Source organism: Bos mutus, chromosome 3 (assembly GCF_027580195.1).
Source record: "Bos mutus isolate GX-2022 chromosome 3, NWIPB_WYAK_1.1, whole genome shotgun sequence".
Lineage (NCBI taxonomy): Eukaryota > Metazoa > Chordata > Mammalia > Artiodactyla > Bovidae > Bos > Bos mutus.
This window is the reverse complement of record NC_091619.1, coordinates 9,707,327-9,726,529: the sequence shown is the minus strand read 5'-3', so window position 1 is coordinate 9,726,529 and position 19,203 is coordinate 9,707,327. Positions and strand designations below refer to the sequence as shown.

Genomic DNA, 19,203 nt, shown 5'->3' with positions numbered 1-19,203 from the left:
CAGTTTTCATTCTCCACTCACCCAGACTTGCTTTTTGTGAATACTCTTTCTTCTATTTGGATGTTTCCCACCTTCTTCTTTTGCATGTTAAATGCAACCAAGTATTCAGGCTTCTTGGAATCATTTTCTGATACTTACTGCTTCTGAAGGATAGATGTGAGGGGGACATGACCACATGCAGAAATAACAGAAAACTATTAGAGTAGTCTAGTAAAAAATCACTTTGTTCTAAATTATTACAGTGCTGAAATGATTGAAGAGGGGACAAAGTTGAGAAATAGAGGTAAGCTAGCAGAACTTAATGATTGATTCAATGTGAGAAAGAAGAAACTAAGGTGACTTCAGCATTATGGCTTTGGTGACCAAATGGAGGATGCGAAAAGAAGAAAGAGAAGTAGGTTGGTAGGAAGATGCTGTTCGAGTTGTCTGTGGGGCAGTTAAGTGAGTGTGTCCAGCAGGAAGCTGTATTCTTGTGGTGGTCTTCAGTCAGTCTGTCGTGTCTGACTCTTTGTGACCCCATGGACTGCAAGCACAGTGGGCTCCTCTGTCCTTCACTATCTCCCAGACTTGCTCAAACGCATGTCCATTGAGTCGGTAATGCCATCCAACCACCTCATCCTGTGTCGCTCCCTTCTCTTCCTGCCCACAGTCTTTCCCAGCATCTTTAGCATTTTGGCTTATCCAAGGTAAAACCCAAGACAGTGACAACATGATTCTTTTTGTTGGTTTAATAGAGGTCATTGATAACTAGAATACTGCTCTTAAACGTGATTAAGAATGAGATATTAAAATTATAACTAGAGACAAAATATTAATGTGAAGTCAAGTGGGCCTTACGAAGCATCACTACGAACAAAGCTAGTGGAGGTGATGGAATTCCAGTTGAGCTATTTCAAATCCTGAAAGATGATGCTGTGAAAGTGATGCACTCAATATGCCAGCAAATTTGGAAAACTCAGCTGTGGCCACAGGATTGTAAAAGGTCAGTTTTCATTCCAATCCCAAAGAAAGGCAATGCCAAAGAATGCTCAAACTACTGCACAATTGGACTCATCTCACACACTAGTAAAGTAATGCTCAAAATTCTCCAAGCCAGGCTTCAGCAATACATGAACCGTGAACTTCCAGATGTTCAAGCTGGTTTTAGAAAAGGCAAAGGAAGCCGAGATCAAATTGCCAACATCCGCTGGATCATTGAAAAAGCAAGAGAGTTCCAGAAAATCATTTATTTCTGCTTTATTGACTATGCCAAAGCCTTTGACTGTGTGGATCACAATAAACTGTGGAAAATTCTGAAAGAGATGGGAATATCAGACCATCTGACCTGCCTCTTGAGAAATCTGTATGCAGGTCAGGAAGCAACAGTTAGAACTGGACGTGGAACAACAGACTGGTTCCAAATAGGGAAAGGAGTACGTCAAGGCTGTATATTGTCACCCTGCTTATTTAACTTCTATGCAGAGTACATCATGAGAAACGCTGGGCTGGAAGAAGCACAAGCGGGAATCAAGATTGCTGGGAGAAATATCAGTAACCTCAGATATGCAGATGACACCACCCTTATGGCAGAAAGTGAAGAGGAACTAAAAAGCCTCTTGATTAAAGTGAAACAAGAGAGTGAAAAAGTTGGCTTAAAGCTCAACATTCAGAAAACGAAGGTCATGGCATCTGGTCCCATCATTTCATGGGAAATAGATGGGGAAACAGTGGAAACAGTGTCAGACTTTATTTTTGGGGGGCTCCAAAATCACTGCAGATGGTGACTGCAGCCATGAAATTAAAAGACGCTTACTCTTTGAAAGAAAAGTTGTGACGAACCTAGATAGCATATTGAAAAGCAGAGACATTACTTTGCCAACAAAGATCCATTTAGTCAAGGCTATGGTTTTTCCAATGGTCATGTATGGATGTGAAATTTGGACTGTGAAGAAAGCTGAGCACCGAAGAATTGATGCTTTTGAACTGTGGTGTTGGAGAAGACTCTTGAGAGTCCCTTGGACTGCAAGGAGATCCAACCAGTCCATTCTAAAGGAGATCAGCCCTGGGTGTTCTTTGGAAGGAATGACGCTAAAGCTGAAACTCCAGTACTTTGGCCACCTCATGCGAAGAGTTGACTCATTGGAAAAGACTTTGATGCTGGGAGGGATTGGGGTCAGGAGGAAAAGGGGATGACTGAGAATGAGATGGCTGGATGGCATCACCAACTCTATGGACGTGAGTCTGAGTGAACTCCAGGAGTTGGTGATGGACAGGGCGACCTGGTGTGCTGTGATTCATGTGGTCGCAAAGAGTCGGACACGACTGAGCGACTGAACTGAACATGAATCTGCCACGGGTGTACATGTGTTCCCCATCCTGAACCCTCCTCCCACCTCCCTCCCCGTACCATCCCTCTGGGTCATCCCAGTGCACCAGCCCCAACCATCCTGTATCCTACATCAAACCTGGACTGTGCTGGGGTTTTGTTGCCGTGTGGGCCTCTATGTAATTGCAGCAAGCAGGGGCTACTCTTCATCGCATTGTGCAGGTTTCTTAACTGCAGTGGCCTCTCTTTTTTCAGAGCACAGGCTTTAGGGCATGCAGGCTTCAGTAGTTGTGGCACGTGGGTTCAATGGTTGCAGTTCCTGGGCTCTAGAGCATAGGCCCAATAGTTGTGGCACTCAGTTTGAGTTTTGTTCTGCCACCTATGGGATCTTCCCAGACCAGGGATCCAACCTGTGTCTCCTGCATTGGCAAGCGAATTCTTTACCACTAGGCCACCAAGGAAGGCCAGGGTTGTTTTTTTTTTTTTTTTGGCCATCTCTCGAGGTTTCTGGGATCTCAGTTCCCTGGCCAGGGATTAAACTCAGGCCACATCAGTGAAATACAGAATCTTAACCACTAGGCCACCAGGAAACTCACAGTAGTTGTTGTTGTTCAGTCACTCAGTCGTGTCTGACTCTTTGCAACCCCATGGACGGCAGCATGCCAGGCTTCCCCGTCCTTCACCATTTCCCAGAGCTTACCCAAATTCATGTCTATCGAGTCGGTGATGCCGTCCAACCATCCTTGGTCATCCCTTTCTCCTCCTGCCTTCAACCTTTCCCAACATCAGGGTCTTTTCTAATGACTTGACTCTTCTCATCAGGTGGCCAACATATGGGAACTTCAGCTTCAGCATCAGTCCCTCCAGTGAATATTTAGGACTGATTTCCTTTAGGATTGACTGGCTTGATCTTGCAGTCCAAGGGACTCTCAGGAGTCTTCTCCAGCATCACAGTTCAAAAGCATCAGTTCTTTAGCATTCAGCCTTCTTTGTGGTCCAACTCTCACATCCATATATGACTACTGGAAAAATCATAGCTTTGACTATACAGACCTTTGTCAGTAATGTAATGTCTCCACTTTTTAACATGCTGTCTAGACTTCCCTGGTACCTCAGCTGGTAAAGAATGCACCTACAATGCGGGAGACCCTGGTTCAATTCCTGGATCAGAAAGATCCACTGGAGAAGGGATAGGATACCCACTCCAATATTTTTGGGCTTCTTTGTAGCTCAGTTGGTTAAGAATCTGCCTGCAGTGAGGGAGACCTGAGTTAGATCCCTGGGTTGGGAAGATCCCTAGGAGAAGGAAATGTCTACCTACTCCAGTATTCTGGCCTGGAGAATCTCATGGACTGTGTAGTCCACGGGGTCACAAACAAAGTCGAACAGGACTGAGAACCTTTCACTTCGCTTAGGTTTGTCATAGCTTTTCTTCCGAGGAGCAAGCGTCTTTTAATTTCAGGCTGCAGTCATCAGCCGCAGTGATTTTGGAGCCCAAGAAAATAAAGTCATCACCGTTTCCATTGTTTCCCCATCTATTTTGCCATGAGGTGATGGGACTGGATGCCATGATCTTAGTTTTTTGAATGTTGAGTTTTAAGCCAGCTTTTTCAGTCTCCTCTTTAACCCTCATCAACAGGCTCTTTCGTTCCTCTTTGCTTTCTGTTATGGGGGTGGTATCATCTGCATATCTGAGGGTATTGATGTTTCTCCTGGCAATCTTAATTCCAGCTTGTACTTCATCTAGCCTGGCATTTTGCATGATGTTCTCTGCATATAAGTTAAACAAGCAGGGTGACAGTATACAGCCTTGACATACTTCTTTCCCAATTTTGAACTAGTCCGTTGCTCCATGTCCAATTATAACTGTTGCTTCTTGACTGCTTACAGGTTTCTCAAGAGGCAGGTAAGGTGGTCTGGTATTCCTGTGTCTTTAAGAATTTTCCACAGTTTGTTGTGATCCACACAGTCAAAGGTTTAGCATAGTCAGTGAAGCAGAAGTAGATATTTTTCTGGAATTCTATTGCTTTCTCTATGATCCAACAGATGTTGGCAATTTGATCTCTGCTTCCTCTGCCTTTTCTAAATCCAGCTTGAACATATGGAATTTCTCAGTTCATGTACTGTTGAAGCCTAGCTTGGAGAATTTTGAGCATTACTTTGCTAACAGGTGAAATGAGTGCAGTTGTGCAGTAGTTTGAGCATTCTTTGGCATTGCCTTTCTTTGGTATTGGAGTGAAAACTGACCTTTTCCAGTCCTGTGGCCACTGCTGAGTTTTCCAAGTTTGCTGGCATATTGAGTGCAGCACTTTAACAGCATCATCTTTGAAGTTTTAAAATAGCTCAACTGGAATTCCATCACCTTCACTAGCTTTGTTCATAGTGATGCTTCCTTCCTAAGGACCACTTGACTTTGTACTCCAGGATGTCTGACTCTATGTCAGTGATCATACCATCGTGGTTATCTGGGTCATGAAAATCTTTTTCGTATAGTTCTGTGTATTCTTGCAACCTCTTCTTAATATCTTCTGCTTCTGTTAGGTCCATACCATTTCTTTTCTTTATTGTGCCCATCTTTGCATGAAATGTTCCCTTGGTATCTCTAATTTTCTTGAAGAGATCTCTAGTTTTTCCCATTCTGATATTTTCCTCTATTTCTTCATATTATTCACTTAGGAAGGCTTTCTTATCTCTCCTTGCTATTCTTTGGAACTTAGCATTCATATGGTATGTCTTTCCTTTTCTCCTTTGCCTTTCACTGCTCTTCTTTTCCCAGTTATTTGTAAGGCCTTCTGAGAAAACCATTTTGCCTGTTCGGATTTGTACTGCTAGCTGGACTTCATTACCTAGAAATCACCATCTGAAAACTGTAGCATTTTCTTAAGTGAAATAAATGTTAAGAATGATTGTTGAGAAAGTTCAGCTCAAGCTAGTCTTTAAACTGCTTTCAGTTATTTCAGAAATTCTGGTGAGGTATATGTATAGCAGTTAATTTCATGAGGTCATTTTCCATGGTAGTCAGCAAACTTTGTATTTACTCACTACTTTGTATGGGTCTAGGTGATGAATATTTTTGTATTTACTTTTCAGACCATACAATTTTTATCACAGCAACTCAACTCTGCCATTATAATATGAATACAGCCGTAGACAATATGTAAAGGAACGAGTGGGGCTGTGTTCCAACAAAACCTTATTTAGAAAAACAGGCAACAGCGTTCAGGCAGACTTTTGCAAACTCTTCCACTGTGTTATGAAAACAGCCCTAGAAAATAAGTAAGTGAATGAGTGTTGCTGTATTCCAGTGGAACTTTATTTCTAAAAACAGGCGATAGAGCAGCCAACCACGCTACTCCGAGAACCAAGAGTTGGTAATGTGTGCTATAAAGTTAGAGTATCTACAGATACTAGACTGGTAGAGCTTAATGAAGTAATTGCTTACTGAATACTCCAAAAAGAGTGGGAGGCGAGAATGGGCAGCCAAAAAAAAAAAAAAACTCAGTATTTCTTTTCAGCCAAGGAGGATGTATGTTCATACTTTTAATTTCTGTTTGTCCAGTTCTCTGCACTGATATTAATAAGAGAAAAGTATATAGAGCTATCGGAGAAGGTAATGGCAGCCCACTCTAGTACTCTTGCCTGGAAAATCCCATGGACGGAGGAGCCTGGTAGGCTGCAGTCCATGAGGTCGCTAAGAGTCGGACACGACTGAGCGACTTCACTTTCAGTTTTCACTTTAATGCATTGGAGAACGAAATGGCAACCCACTCCAGTATTCTTGCCTGGAGAATCCCAGGGACAGAGGAGCCTGGTGGGCTGCCGTCTATGGGGTTGCACAGAGTCGGACACGACTGAAGCGACTTAGCAGCAGCAGCAGCAGCATATAGAGCTATAGTATAGGTATTCTGAGATATTAAAAATCTTTTAAAAATCCCTAAAATGACCTACTTTTATAATTTTTATCTTATTAGCTGCCAAAAGTTTCTATATTCCTTTCCCCACTTCTTAGTATGTAACAGGAGGATTATGAACTTATATCCAGTCTGAAATAGTTCAGTATTTGAAGTTTTTCAGTGGAATATATGCTTCTTTCTTTTAATTAAAATCCTTATTCATTTGCTCTTTCCATATTTTCTTTTGTTGTTTTATTTGCTCTTTAGGATCTTAGGTTATATAAGATTTGACTTTGTAGATGCCTGTGAAACAAGCCATCATAAAATATGAGGCTTTCAGAGTATAGAATACAATTCCCTCAATGAGACCATTCTTAGGCAAAGAAATAGGCCACTTAATTTCAGATATATACTGTAGCATAAAGTAGTTTTGAGAGAACATAATGAATTGTTTTTGTGTTGAGGTTGTTAAATTGATTAAGTGATGAGGAAACTAACACAGAATGATTCAAATTTCTATAGTGGTTGGTCATACTCTGCCTTACACTACAAGATTTTTTAATTTGTTTTTGTCTACTTGTAATTTTCATTTATGTTATCCTTTCCTCCCCAATTCTTTTAAGGTAGAGATTTTTTAATTTCCTGTATATACCTTAAAGAATCTATATAGAGTACATAGTATGCACCTAAAAGGCATGTGTGAAACAAAACAGTAGATACTATACCCAAATATAAACTTATAAACTTGGCAAATTGAGGTTATACCACTTTTTACTCCCTATCGCTATGTGTGAAAATTCATAATTGCCCCCAACCTCCAGTAGAAATTGTCAAACTTTGGCGTTTTTACTGTGTATTAGGTAAAAATTGCTATCTCATTGTAGTTTTAATTTGCATTTGGATTGAGCATCTCTATTTGTCTAAGAGCTACTCATGTATTTTTTTCTTTCTTTGGTAGGTGGGACACTGTGTATGCTTTTTGCCTATTTCACTATTGGGTCATTTTCTTAGTTTTTAGCTCTTAGGGAGTTTAGCCCTGAGTGCTCTAAGTTACTAATAATTTTTGCAAACTGTTGTTTGTGTTTCAGTTTTACTTAGTATGGTTTTTGCCATGCAAAATTTTATTTGGTGGAGTTTTTTTTTTTTTTTTTTTTCTTATTAGTCTTTTATTAAAGTTATACAGAAATTCATCTTTGTTTTCTACCACTATCTGTTAGTTTCTTATATAGTCATGGCTCAGTCCATTTGGAGTTAATACTGGCATACCTCATTTATTCTTTCTTTTCTCTTTCGTTCTTTGCCAACTTTTGTGTGATTTTTATGAGGAAAAACGTGAAAATATGGATTCATTTGAGATCAAAGTTTGCCTCCCCGTTTTTTTCAAAGACCAAGAAGCTAGAGGGTCGGAAGATGCAGTGAGGTGAATGATAATTGTTGAATTTGATGTGTATTTGAATAGGGTGAATCCCTGTCAAATTATTAATTAATATTTTCTCTTTGAAATTTGAACATCTGTGTTTGACTAGGGATGCTCCTCCTTTCTTCACACCTAGTGTAGATAATCAGGTCTTTTGGATTTGGGTGCCGTAGGATGGGTTAAACAATGTTATCTGAGATCCTAGAGTAAAAGAGTATGAAGGAGTGGGTCAGAACATACATGTCATACTTGGAGAGTCTCAGGGTTTAAATTTGTCAGTGTGACTGCCCTGGTAGCAGTTTTCCCAAGGAAAGTGCAGTGCTCTCTTATGCCCAGAAACTACTTTCTGATTTCCTGTACTCAGTAATTCCAGTACTTTTAATCTTTTTCATTTATTGTGGTAAAATAAATATCACTTAAAATACACTGCTTTAACCATTTAAATTGTTCATTTCTTTGACATTAAGTACATTGCGTGTTGTTGTACAACCATCACCACTATCCATTTCTAGAATTTTTTCATTTTCCCAAACTGAAAATCTGTGCCCATTAAACACTAAATCTCCATTATCCTCTCCCCTCAGTCCCTGGCAACCACCATTCTAATGTCTATCTCTGTGATTTTTGACTGTTCATGTTTGTGAATTTGCCCTCATAAATGTAGAATCATACTTAAGTCCTTTTGTAACTGGAATGTTTTCAGGGTTCATCCATATTGTAGCATATGTGAGAATTTACTTCCTTTTTAAGAGTGAACAAACTTTCCAATGTGTGTGTATACCGTTTTTTTATCTATTCATTTGCCAAAGGCCTGCTTCTGCCTTTTGGCTGTTGTGAGAAATTCTACTGTGGACACAGGTATATAATGTCCGAGTTCTTGTTTCCGCTTCTTTTTCCTTTATACTCCACAGGTAGAACTGCCGTCACACTGCAATTCTGTGTTTAATTTTTCTGAGACATCAGCACACTGTTTTCCATAACTGGTCCCCATTTTCACCCAGCACTGTTAATCTGAAGTCTCAGTTTACCACCAGTTTGAGACCATAATCTTATGAAAGATTATGGCGTTTACGTATATCAGTTAATAACATCTCTACAGTGTTAACCAGAATCCACTTCCTTTACTGCGAGTGATAGTGTGATTGAATAGACTAGCTCTAGTCCCTTCATGACAATACCCCAAGGGTAGGAGTGTACTAACTGGTTAAAAGAGAGCATCACCTCAAGATCAACTGCAACAAACAAACAAAAACAACTGCTAACTTATATAGCATTGTCACACGATTATAATAACATCAGGGCTTCCCTTTACAACGTTGGCTCAGATTGTAAAGAAGCTGCCTGCAATGCAGAAGACCTGGGTTCAGTTCTTGGGTCAGGAAGGTCCCTGGAGGACTAAATAGCAACGTGCTTCAGTATTCCTGCCTGGAGAGTTCCATGGACAGAGAAGCTGGTGGGCTATAGTCCATGGGGGTCACAAAGAGTCAGACATGACTGAGCTACTAACACTTACTTATCATAATAGGCCCCCTTATTATTATAGAGGTATAATATTAAGTTGAATAAGGATATCTATCTGCTTCGGTAATTTTTCCCTGTTTCCCAGGTTTGATTCCTGGATCGGGAAGTATTCTGGCCTGAAGTGGGTAGCCTTTCCCTTTTCCAGGGGATCTTCCCAACCCAGGTATCAAACCCAGGTCTCCCACATTGCAGGTGGATTCTTTAAGCCTAAGGAAATACAATATTTGGAGGTAAAACACCAAGGTTTGATTCTTATTGCCACTTACTAGCCTAATGTCCTTGGGAGTCATATAACTGCTCTGAGTCTCAATTTTCACGAAAATGAAATCAGGTTTAGGGTTTAGTGTGCAACCTCACCACATCATGATAATCAGATGCCAATGATATAGAAAGTTAGCTGTTATTCTTAAAGTGGTAGGTTTTTGTGTTTTGTGTTTTTTTTTAACAAGTTAGCGCCTGCCCCTGCCCTTGGGATGTTTTTAAATTAGTGTTTGTTTCCCAGCCCAAGATAGGACTGGTTCTTTTCATAGATTAAAACATGGTGGTAATATGTCATATTAACTGAAAATAAATCTAATTACCTTTCCTTGTTTTATCTTTCTCCTTTTGTTTACTTCCTTAATGTGTGGTGATTAGTGATTAGCTGCCTTGACCTTCACATCACTGTTTCCTTTGTGTGAATTTGTAACAGCGGAAATGGTAGGTCTGCCAGCTTTTATCAGAGGTGTTAAGTTAGTCCAGTGTAGTGACGGATTTTAAGAATAAAAGGAAATTTTCTTAATTCCTAAAATAAAAAACTTGCTTTTTTTTTCTTTTCTTATTATGAGTCAGTAATGGATTGAGTAAATGATCTCCTCTATAGAAAGTATTCTAAATCTTAGTGAAAATCCCAGCAAATTTACCTGGTAAACAGCTAAGGGAAAACGGGTCTCTTCTTATAAATGTATATGATAGTTAAAGCCATGACAGAATTCTCTTTACTTCAAAAGCAAAAAGAATTAATGTTTATGAGGAAAAGTACAAGAAAGAGTTTCTTATATTTTTTTTCCTTTGTCACCCACATCTTAATGTATAACCATATGGATATATGGCTATGATCTGAAGAAATGTCAGTGAGAATTTGTCATTGTCTCCTTCAACAGGTATATGTGCTTAGGACAGGGATAAAAATAAGTAAGTTTAATTTTTTATCACACTTTTGGCTTCCGTAGGGCAAAGAATTTTGATATGCCTTGTATGTCTGTAAGGACAGGTTCTAATTATGTCATGTCAGTTTATCTTAAAGTCATCAAAATGGTAGATGCCTGCCATCTCCTGCATCTCATCATTAATTTATGTCACTTTATTTAAGGATTAGAACTTAATTCATTAATTCCAGTATAGCTCATCTTTAAGCAAAGTATTTTCATTTGTAGTATTTAACTTTAAATCAGTTAGAGAATGCATTTTGTTTGAAAAGTGATAGGTAAGTACTAAGTGAGAACAGATTATTCAGGCATCATCTTAATCTGATCCCTTTGAATTGTTTCAGTGAGTTTAAGGCTTCATTTAGAATATTCCTGTCTTTGTTGAAGAATAATTCAAGTTCTTCACTATGCCAGGAATTCTTTGATGCTGAGATGCAAGAGCAAGGAGTGATTATCTCTACCCTTGTGAAACCCACAGTCTATGTGGGAAGACAGATCCATAAATAATAGCAGAATGTGATTGATAACTTTTGTGTATGTATACATATATAAAATGGTTTGGGAGGGGGGAAAGTGTGCTATGGAAGTGAAATCACTATAGGAATTAGTTCTGTGAAACTAAGATTTTATACAGGAGGGGCATTTAAATTGTATCTTGAAGGGTGAGTAGGAGTTTTCCAATTTTATCAGAATTTTCTTAGCATAGTTTGAGTAAAAACATGAAGGCTTGAAAGTATATAATAAACATAGAGATCACCGAGTCCAGAATTGTTGGTGAATGTCACTGCTTAATGTCTGTACTTCACAGCACAGTGGTAAGTGACTTTTCCCTGTGTTTCTTTCCTTCTTTCTATGTGTTTCTTTTTCCTTTATTTATTGGCCCTGTTATGTGACGTATGGGCTCTTAAGTTTCCTGGCCAGGGGTTGAACCCAGGCCCAAGCAGCGAAAGTGCCAGATCCTAACCACTGGACCATCAGGGAACTCCCTGCATGTGTTTTTTGTAGTTTAAGTCTGCTGGCGACAGATTCTCTTACTCTTCATTTATCCCCAAATATTTGTTTATCTTTACTTTTGAAGGATATTTTCATAGGATATAGAATTCTGGATTGACTGCTTTTGTTTGTTTTAATCCTTTCAGCTTCAGGTTTATTTTCTTTTAATAGTGGCAACCCGTATTTATTACAATTATATACAGTCGGATCTTATATTCTGAAACCTATACCTGATCACAAGAAAGAACACGTTTGTGGATGAGGCGGGGACAGACAGGAGAGCCTGAGCCTGGCTCCTGGTGGGGTGGGACATCTCCCTGGAGCGGCAGTGGGGCCGCAGCAAGTGAGCAGTCGGGAGCAGTGCGCCATCGCTTGTGGTGGTGACCAGGCCGGGGCTGGGACAAGCACACTCGGGCAGCATCGCCTGGGCAGGGCCTGGCTGCGGGGCCCGGGAGCTCTCACCCAGAGGGAAGCGCAGGGCCGTCGCTTCTGAAATCAGGACAGTGTGGCCCCCGTGGCCACTGGTGAAACAGCTTCAGGTATTTCTGATGAGAAGACCTTTATGTCTTTGTATCCCTGTAGATAATAATAACTTTTCTCTGGCTGCTTTCAGATATTTTTCTTTAAGCTTGGTTTTTAGCAATTTGACCATTATGTACCTAAGGGTACTGTAATGTAACTTTTTGTTTTTTTGCTGTACTGGGCAGCTTAACAGGATCTTAGTTCCCCAACCAGGGCTTGAACCTGGGCCTCCATGGTGAAAGCACCAAATCCTAACTACTAGACCAGCAGGGAACCCCGCCCCCCCAAGGGTATTTTTTTTTTTTTAATTATCCCTCTATAGCTTATGGCTTTTTTTTTTAATTTGGGAGAATTTCAGCGATTATTTCTTCACTTATTTTTTTCTGCCCCATTCTTTATCTCTTAATTCCATTTACTTATAGTCTGTTTAGTATTGTCCAATAGAAAACTGAGTCTATTCAATTATTTAGTCTTTTTCTGTCTGTTGTTTAGATAGGATAATTTCTTGTAATCTGTCTTCAAGTTCACAGACTCCTCTCTTATATCTCTAATCTAAAAAAGGAGTTTCAACACTCCTCTTTTATCCCTAATCTGACTTAACCCTAAGCTTGTCATAGTATTTTTTAGCTCCTGGATTTCCATTTGGTTATTTTTTAGTCTTTTTCCTTCCTTGCTGAAGTTTACTATTTGTTCATTTATTGTGAATGAATATATTTCTTTTATGTCCCCTGTCATGGTTAATTAGCTTCTTTAAAACCTTGCTTACAATTCCAAAGTTTGGATCATCTCAAGGTTGAACTCTGTTGCCTGTTTTCTTTTGTCTGGGTCATGTTTTCCTGTCTCTTGGTATGTCTCAATTTTGGATTGTATCATGTGCATTGTAAATGATAAGCTATAGAGTCTATTGCTGCTGCTGCTAAGTCGCTTCAGTCATGTCCGACTCTGTGCGACCCCAGAGACGGCAGCCCACCAGGCTCCCCCATCCCTGGGATTCTCCAGGCAAGAACACTGGAGTGGGCATAGAGAGTCTAGATTCTGTTATTCTTAACAGAGAGGGGTGTTTTTTTCTGTTTGTTTGTTTGTTTAAGTGGACAGTTAAGTTGGCTCCAAGGTTCAAAGCTTCAAACTCCAAGGTCTGTTTTCTTTGTGGTAGACATCTAGGAAATCTCAAGTTATTTTAGTCTTATTTGGTTGAAGGCAGTCTCTCCCATGAATAGCTTAAGAGTTAACCAGAGAAGTGGGCGGAGTTTGCATGCTAAGTTGTTTCAGTCTTATCTGACTCTTTGCAACCCCATGGACTAGCCCACCAGGCTCCTCCGTCCATGGGGTTTTCCAGGCAGGAATACCGGAGTAGGTTGCCATTTCTTCTCCAGGGGATCTTCCTGACCCAGGGATCAAACCTGCATCGTGTATCTCCTGCACTGGCAGGCAGGATCTTTACCACTAGCGCCACCTGGGTAGAGTTTAGATGCAGAATTTTACAGGGCCCTGTTAACTCTATTTTCCAGGAATTTTTTTCAGTTGCTATGGTTTAGAAGGAAATGGCAACCCTCTCCAGTATCCTTGCCTGGAGAATTTCATGGACAGAGGAGCCTGGTGAGCTACAGTCCACGGGGTCACAAAGAGTTGGACACGACAAAGTGACTAACACTTTCACATTCACGGTTGCCCAAAACTCTGTCCTTTGGTACTTCAAACTAGTAAGACTACAATTTCATACTGAGTTTTCGATACCCCACATAGTGCCAGCTGGGTTCTACTATCTGTTATGAGATTTTAAAAGGATAGAACATCTATCTTCTTACACAAAACTAAAATTCAGAACATTCTCCTTGACTGATTCAAATTGTCACTTGATCCCCTAATCTTCCCAAAAGAGATCCTATTTACAAAAGAGGCCTTTGGACAACCTAAGGAGAGAAAAATATTCATTCATTCAACTTTACGAAGGAAATGATGTTATTCTGGTGCAGATTTGATATACTTATCCTTTTAGAATTTTGATTTTCACCTTGCAAGATATGTGTTGAAGTCAGCAATATAATCTATTACAACATAACTGTGTTCAAGAATGTTAGAGTGCCACAGCCACACAGGACTGTGGCTTCTTTCAAGGTGCTTGGTGGGAAAATTTGATGGGCCCAACAAGGGGCTTCAGGTTCCCAAAACTATTTTATCAATTTTCTTTGTTGACTTTTTACATGAGATTTTGTTTAAAGAAAGGGTTCTGTGACTAAAGAGTCTAAAAATAATTGATCTAGTAAGCCCTCTTCTTTTAAACATAAGGAAAATGGAGATTTGGTACAATAAAAAGATATTGCGTATTGGGTTTTGTTTTTTTGTTTGTTTGTTTGTTTTGCATAATTTGCCAGTATTGGAAATCAAGTCTTCTGACTGTTACCCAGTACTCTTTCAGCTACGTAAGTGTTATACTGTCATTAAACATTTAATCTTTTTGTCATCCTCCTGAATAGCCTGGGACTATTGAATGTGAAAACCTGTGAAAATCCTGGGACTGTTGAATGGGGCCATTCAGGGTGTTTGGATTTACAGGCAGCATTATGCATAAAGTAAAGATTATGTTATGGGAACTTGATGAGAAATTGTAATCAATTGGAACGGAAGGTTGGTTGCGGATGCCAGAGAAACTGACAAAGAGCAAAGTGAGGGTGGCTATGGCTTGAGTTATTTTAGCTAAATGACTAAGAAATAAAATTTAGCAGAATGTGTTTATTGCCAGTGACCTGTGTCTTCCCAAAATATCCAGTTAGCAACCAACAACTTCCTTTTCTTGATCACCAGTCCTTATCCTTTGCAGAGAGGAAGGAACGCAAATCCTGTAGTGGTATTTTTCTGAGTTTCCTGCCAAAAGAAGGCATGATTACGGGAAAATGGTTTTCCTTTGTTTTTCCCTTCTGACACACACTCTTCAGTTGTTACCCGATTACACAGGACTAGACAGAAATTCAAAATAATTTTTCCAAAAAATAACTTCCAAAGCATGACCACATCTTATATTTTGTATTTCTGTTAAGCAGTCTTCTGTATCATCTTCTTAATATATTGAAACTCTTATCTTTTAGCATAATGCATATTTCTAAACTGTATCTTGTAAGAAGGCCTGAAAAATTGGAGGAGAATTGAGAGACTATAGGAAAGCAGTCCGGTCGAGTTTAATGAAGTTCTTGAAAGATATAAAGGAGAAAATATATATAAATGAACCTGCTATACAGTGTGAAGCTCAGTGAGCATTTATTGAGTTACCGCCTGACAGTTGGATCTCCTTTGTTTATCTGCATATAAGGATAATATGTGTCACTGAGTTGCTGTGAGGATTAAATGAGAATGTACATGTGGATTGCTTAGAACAATGCCTACCACTTTGAGATAGCACCTATGGAGATATTTCTCATTTTAAATTATCCTGTTCAGCAATATTGTAAAAACTTGAAGACAAGGAATGAGAAAGTGATTTATAACTATTTTTAATACAATTATTATTTTTTCATATATTCTTAAGTCTTTATATGCATTTTCATAGACTCTTTTTTAGAGCAGTTTTAGGTTCACAGCCAAATTGAATGGACTGTACAGAGATTTCCTATGATTCCTTGTCCCCCAGTTGCACGTAGCCTCCTCTACTGTCAACACCTTACGAAAGAGTGGTACATTTCTTTACAGTCAGTAAACCTACATTGACACATCATCATTCAAAAGTCCATAATTTATATTAGTGTTCACTCTTGATGTTGTACATTCTATGGGTTTTGATTTATATGCACTTATTCACTTAACAATGTAATGTATTTTTTCTTTTATAGTCTTATATAGTCTTCATAATTGTAAGTTTTTAACAGGTCAGGCCTGCTATAAGATTTTTCACTTCCTAAGATAAATATCCTTTAGAGAGTTGTGGTTTAATAGAGGAAAACTGTGTCTGAGTTATAACCTCCATCTGCCCCAGCTTTCTCATCTCAAAACCAAGGATAACTAAGGACTGATGTCTAGTCCTTAAAACTATTTGCACACTTAGAATTTATAGAAACATGGAATGTTGTTACTACTGTGGAGAGAACCATGGCCTCGAGCCATGTTTTAGAGGAAAAGACTTCATAGAGAAGCAGGGAACCTTTTTATCTAAGAAAAACTAGTCCATAAAATAAACCTTTTTTCTTTTTAAGGTAGAGAGGGGCTTCCCTGGTGGCTCAGTGGTAAAGAACTTGCCTGCCGATGTAGGAGACACGGGTTCGATGCGTGATCCAGGGAAGATCCCACATGCTGTGGGGCAGCTAAGCCCATGCACCCACAACTACTGAGCCTGTTCTGTAGCTGCCAGGAGCCGGGACTACTGAAGCCCACGTGCCCCTCAGCCTGTGCTCCGCAACGGGAGAAGCCACTGCAAGTGCGGTGAGAAGCCTGTGCGCCACAGCTAGAGGGCAGCCCTGAAAGTGAGAGTGTTAGACACTCAGTGGTGTCCAGCTCTTTGCGACCCCATGAATTGTAGCCCACCAGGCTCCTCTGTCCATGGAATTCTTCAGGCAAGAATACTGGCGTGAGTTGCCATTTCCTTCTCCAGGGGATCTTCCCAACCCAGAGATCAAACCCAGGTCTCCTGCATTGCAGGCAGATTCTTTACCATCTGAGCCACCAGGGAAGCCCAGAGAGTAGCCCTGGCTCACTGCAACTAGAGAAATGCTCATATAGCAACAAAGACCCAGCACAGTCAAAAATAAATAAATAAGTAAACATTAAAAATAAAATATTGTGGGTTCAATTGTGAGAGGATAGGAATTCAAACTCATTTTTAGAATTTCACTAAAAGATAAAATTGCATATAGTAAATGCAGAATGTTGGTATTAAAATACAAATACTTGAGTAATGTACCACTGATAAACTTGATTTGGTATTTACAAAGGAAGTCTGAAATGAGATCCACGAGGAGAACAAAGCATAAACCTGCCTGGATATACATGAACTTCAGTCTTGGCTACCAAAGTGCCTCGTTTTAACGTTTCTGTTACCATCGTGGTCATTGCTGTTAGGGCTGTTTTCCATCCAGAACAGTGGCTTGTGTCCAGTAGTCATTTATGTTTTAAATTCATAATGAGATTGTCAACAGTCTACCCTTTCAATCTGTGCTTTGAAATATTTCCTATTTTCCTTTTACTTGTCTTCTTTAAATCACAGTAAACCTGTGATTTAAAGAGCCTCAGAAGTTTTTACACTGGTCTTTATCTCTAAAATGATAAGGACTCACTTAATTGACCCTTCTACAGAATAACTGAGCAAGGATACTTTGTACATTTTCTCTAGATTATATTAATGTATTTGTCAGCTAGACAGATGTGTTTATCAGTAGCTAATTCTGTAATGCCTTACTATTTTAGATTTTATCTTTAACTTCCCATCATGCCTTGCTTTGCTGGATACATTGTAGGTGGTCAGGAACTACTTACTGATTAAATAGGAGTGGCATTCTGTTATTTGGTCTTCTTACTGCTTTGTGCAGTGGATTTTTAAGGGGGGCATGAAGGAGCTACTTTTATTATGAAAGTAATATAAATATTCTCCAGCTTTACTGAGGAAAACTTACCTGAACTACTAATGGTTCTTTTTCTTCTTGTTTTTAGATTTGTTTTTATTATTTATTTCTCTATGGCCATGCTTTTAGGCTTGTGGGACTTTATCAATAATTTTGGACAGGCCTTTCTATTCTTCCAGGTTTTAATTGATTTCTCAAATATTAAATGAAGGAATTAGCAAGCATAACTAGATATCTTTAAGGTTTTTCCCTCTTACAAATGCTGTACAAAATCTTAACTGACCTTTACTTACCCCTCCAAATCCATTTACCTCTTTCCTCTACCTTTAAAGCAAACCAGTTCCTCCCCACATCACACCATCCACTCCTGATTGTTCTTTAGAGCTCCTGCACCTCTCTGCTCCCGCTAGTTGAGTCCTTGTCCTTCAAGAGCCACATGTGTTTATTCCCAAACTGTTTTTGTTAGTTTTACTCATTGTTGTATTTATGTGATTTAATTTAATGTTATATTAACTGATGAAATCTGAATATAAAAATAATTTTTTTATGAGTTCTAGTTTCATAAAGTTGAGTTCCTAAAAAAAAAAACCCAAAAAACTATTGAATTAGATTTAAGTGGGACAACTGAAAAAGATGAGGGGCTGTGCTAAAAATATAGGTGGATTCTGGACTCAGATCTCTTTGCAAGATTCTTAATTCTTTCACTTATTTGAAGATGTTGATACTGACTATTCACTTTTAGCTTCAGGTGTTGCAGTAATGACTGAATTCAGCTATAAGGCTCAGCAAAGGCAGAAAAATAACACAGTAGTAATCATTCTATTTTAGGTGATATCAGTACTTTTTATTTGTAAGACTTCTCTTTATGAGATGTATTTTAAATACTTTTCTCTATATCTCATATTAAAACCCAGTTTTTATTCTGTTTCCTTCACAGAACATCCAGAAGATTCTTGGCCTTGCCCCTTCGCGAGCTGCCACAAAGCAGGCAGGTGGATTTCTTGGCCCTCCACCTCCTTCTGGGAAGTTCTCTTGAAATCAAGAAGAACCCTATATTTCTGTCATTCTTTTCAGATATTCAAATCAGACCCAGCAACTATTTTACAGCAAGAGCCATAGGCAGCCTTAGCACTTGGGCTCATTTCTAGATTTGAGTTATTTTTAGGCTTTTTGGGGGGTATAATTTGAATAAGAATGGTACCTAACAAACGGGATAGTGCTTTTGGTTACAGATTAATTTTTTTTTAACAAGTGTGTTGATTAATTAAGCCCAGGTGATGTTTATGTAATGAGAAACAAATTCGTATTTTGCTTACATGAATATATCTGTGGGGTCAACTTTCAAGTATGTGCTGTGTGCCATGTATCTTGGAAGTTGGCTTTCCATGAGCATTTTGAGATCTGGAAGAAAAATTTAGTTTATGTAACTCTTAGTTGAAACTATATGTTGTGTGTGTGTTTTTTTTTTTTTTAAGCGGAATACATGACCTGAGATCTAATAAAAGAGGCTAGAATTTTACTTATTTCATCTACAAGGAGACATCTGTTTTGATTTGCCATATTTCTAGATACATATTTTTAGTGATCTGAACGTAAGGGTAAACATTGGCCAGAAAGGGGCAATGCTGTTTTTGTTTTTATTCTTTTTCTCCCGTTCGCCTCACCATGGGGCAGTATTTGAGAGTAATATTTTATCACTCTTGCTTCATATGCTCAAATATAAAGTTGCCCTGTTATAGGAATTGGAAAGCAGAAGAGGAAAGGAAAGTAGTAACTCACGGGAGTATAACAGTGGAGCTCCTCAGCAGTTTCCTTCATATCC

The 19,203-nt window shown here is 39.1% G+C and overlaps 1 protein-coding gene across 1 annotated transcript in view; it reads left to right on the top strand.

The window, feature by feature from the left end:
- The window catches only part of TMCO1 (transmembrane and coiled-coil domains 1), a 55,773-nt gene extending 36,873 nt beyond the window's left edge, over positions 1-18,900 (top strand). Inside the window, exon 7 of the mRNA XM_005888647.3 lies at positions 18,319-18,900. Within this exon, the coding sequence (XP_005888709.1) occupies positions 18,319-18,417 (99 nt within the window). The 3' untranslated portion in view covers positions 18,418-18,900. The remainder of the gene's footprint in view (positions 1-18,318) is intronic.
- Positions 18,901-19,203: the final 303 nt, after the last annotated feature.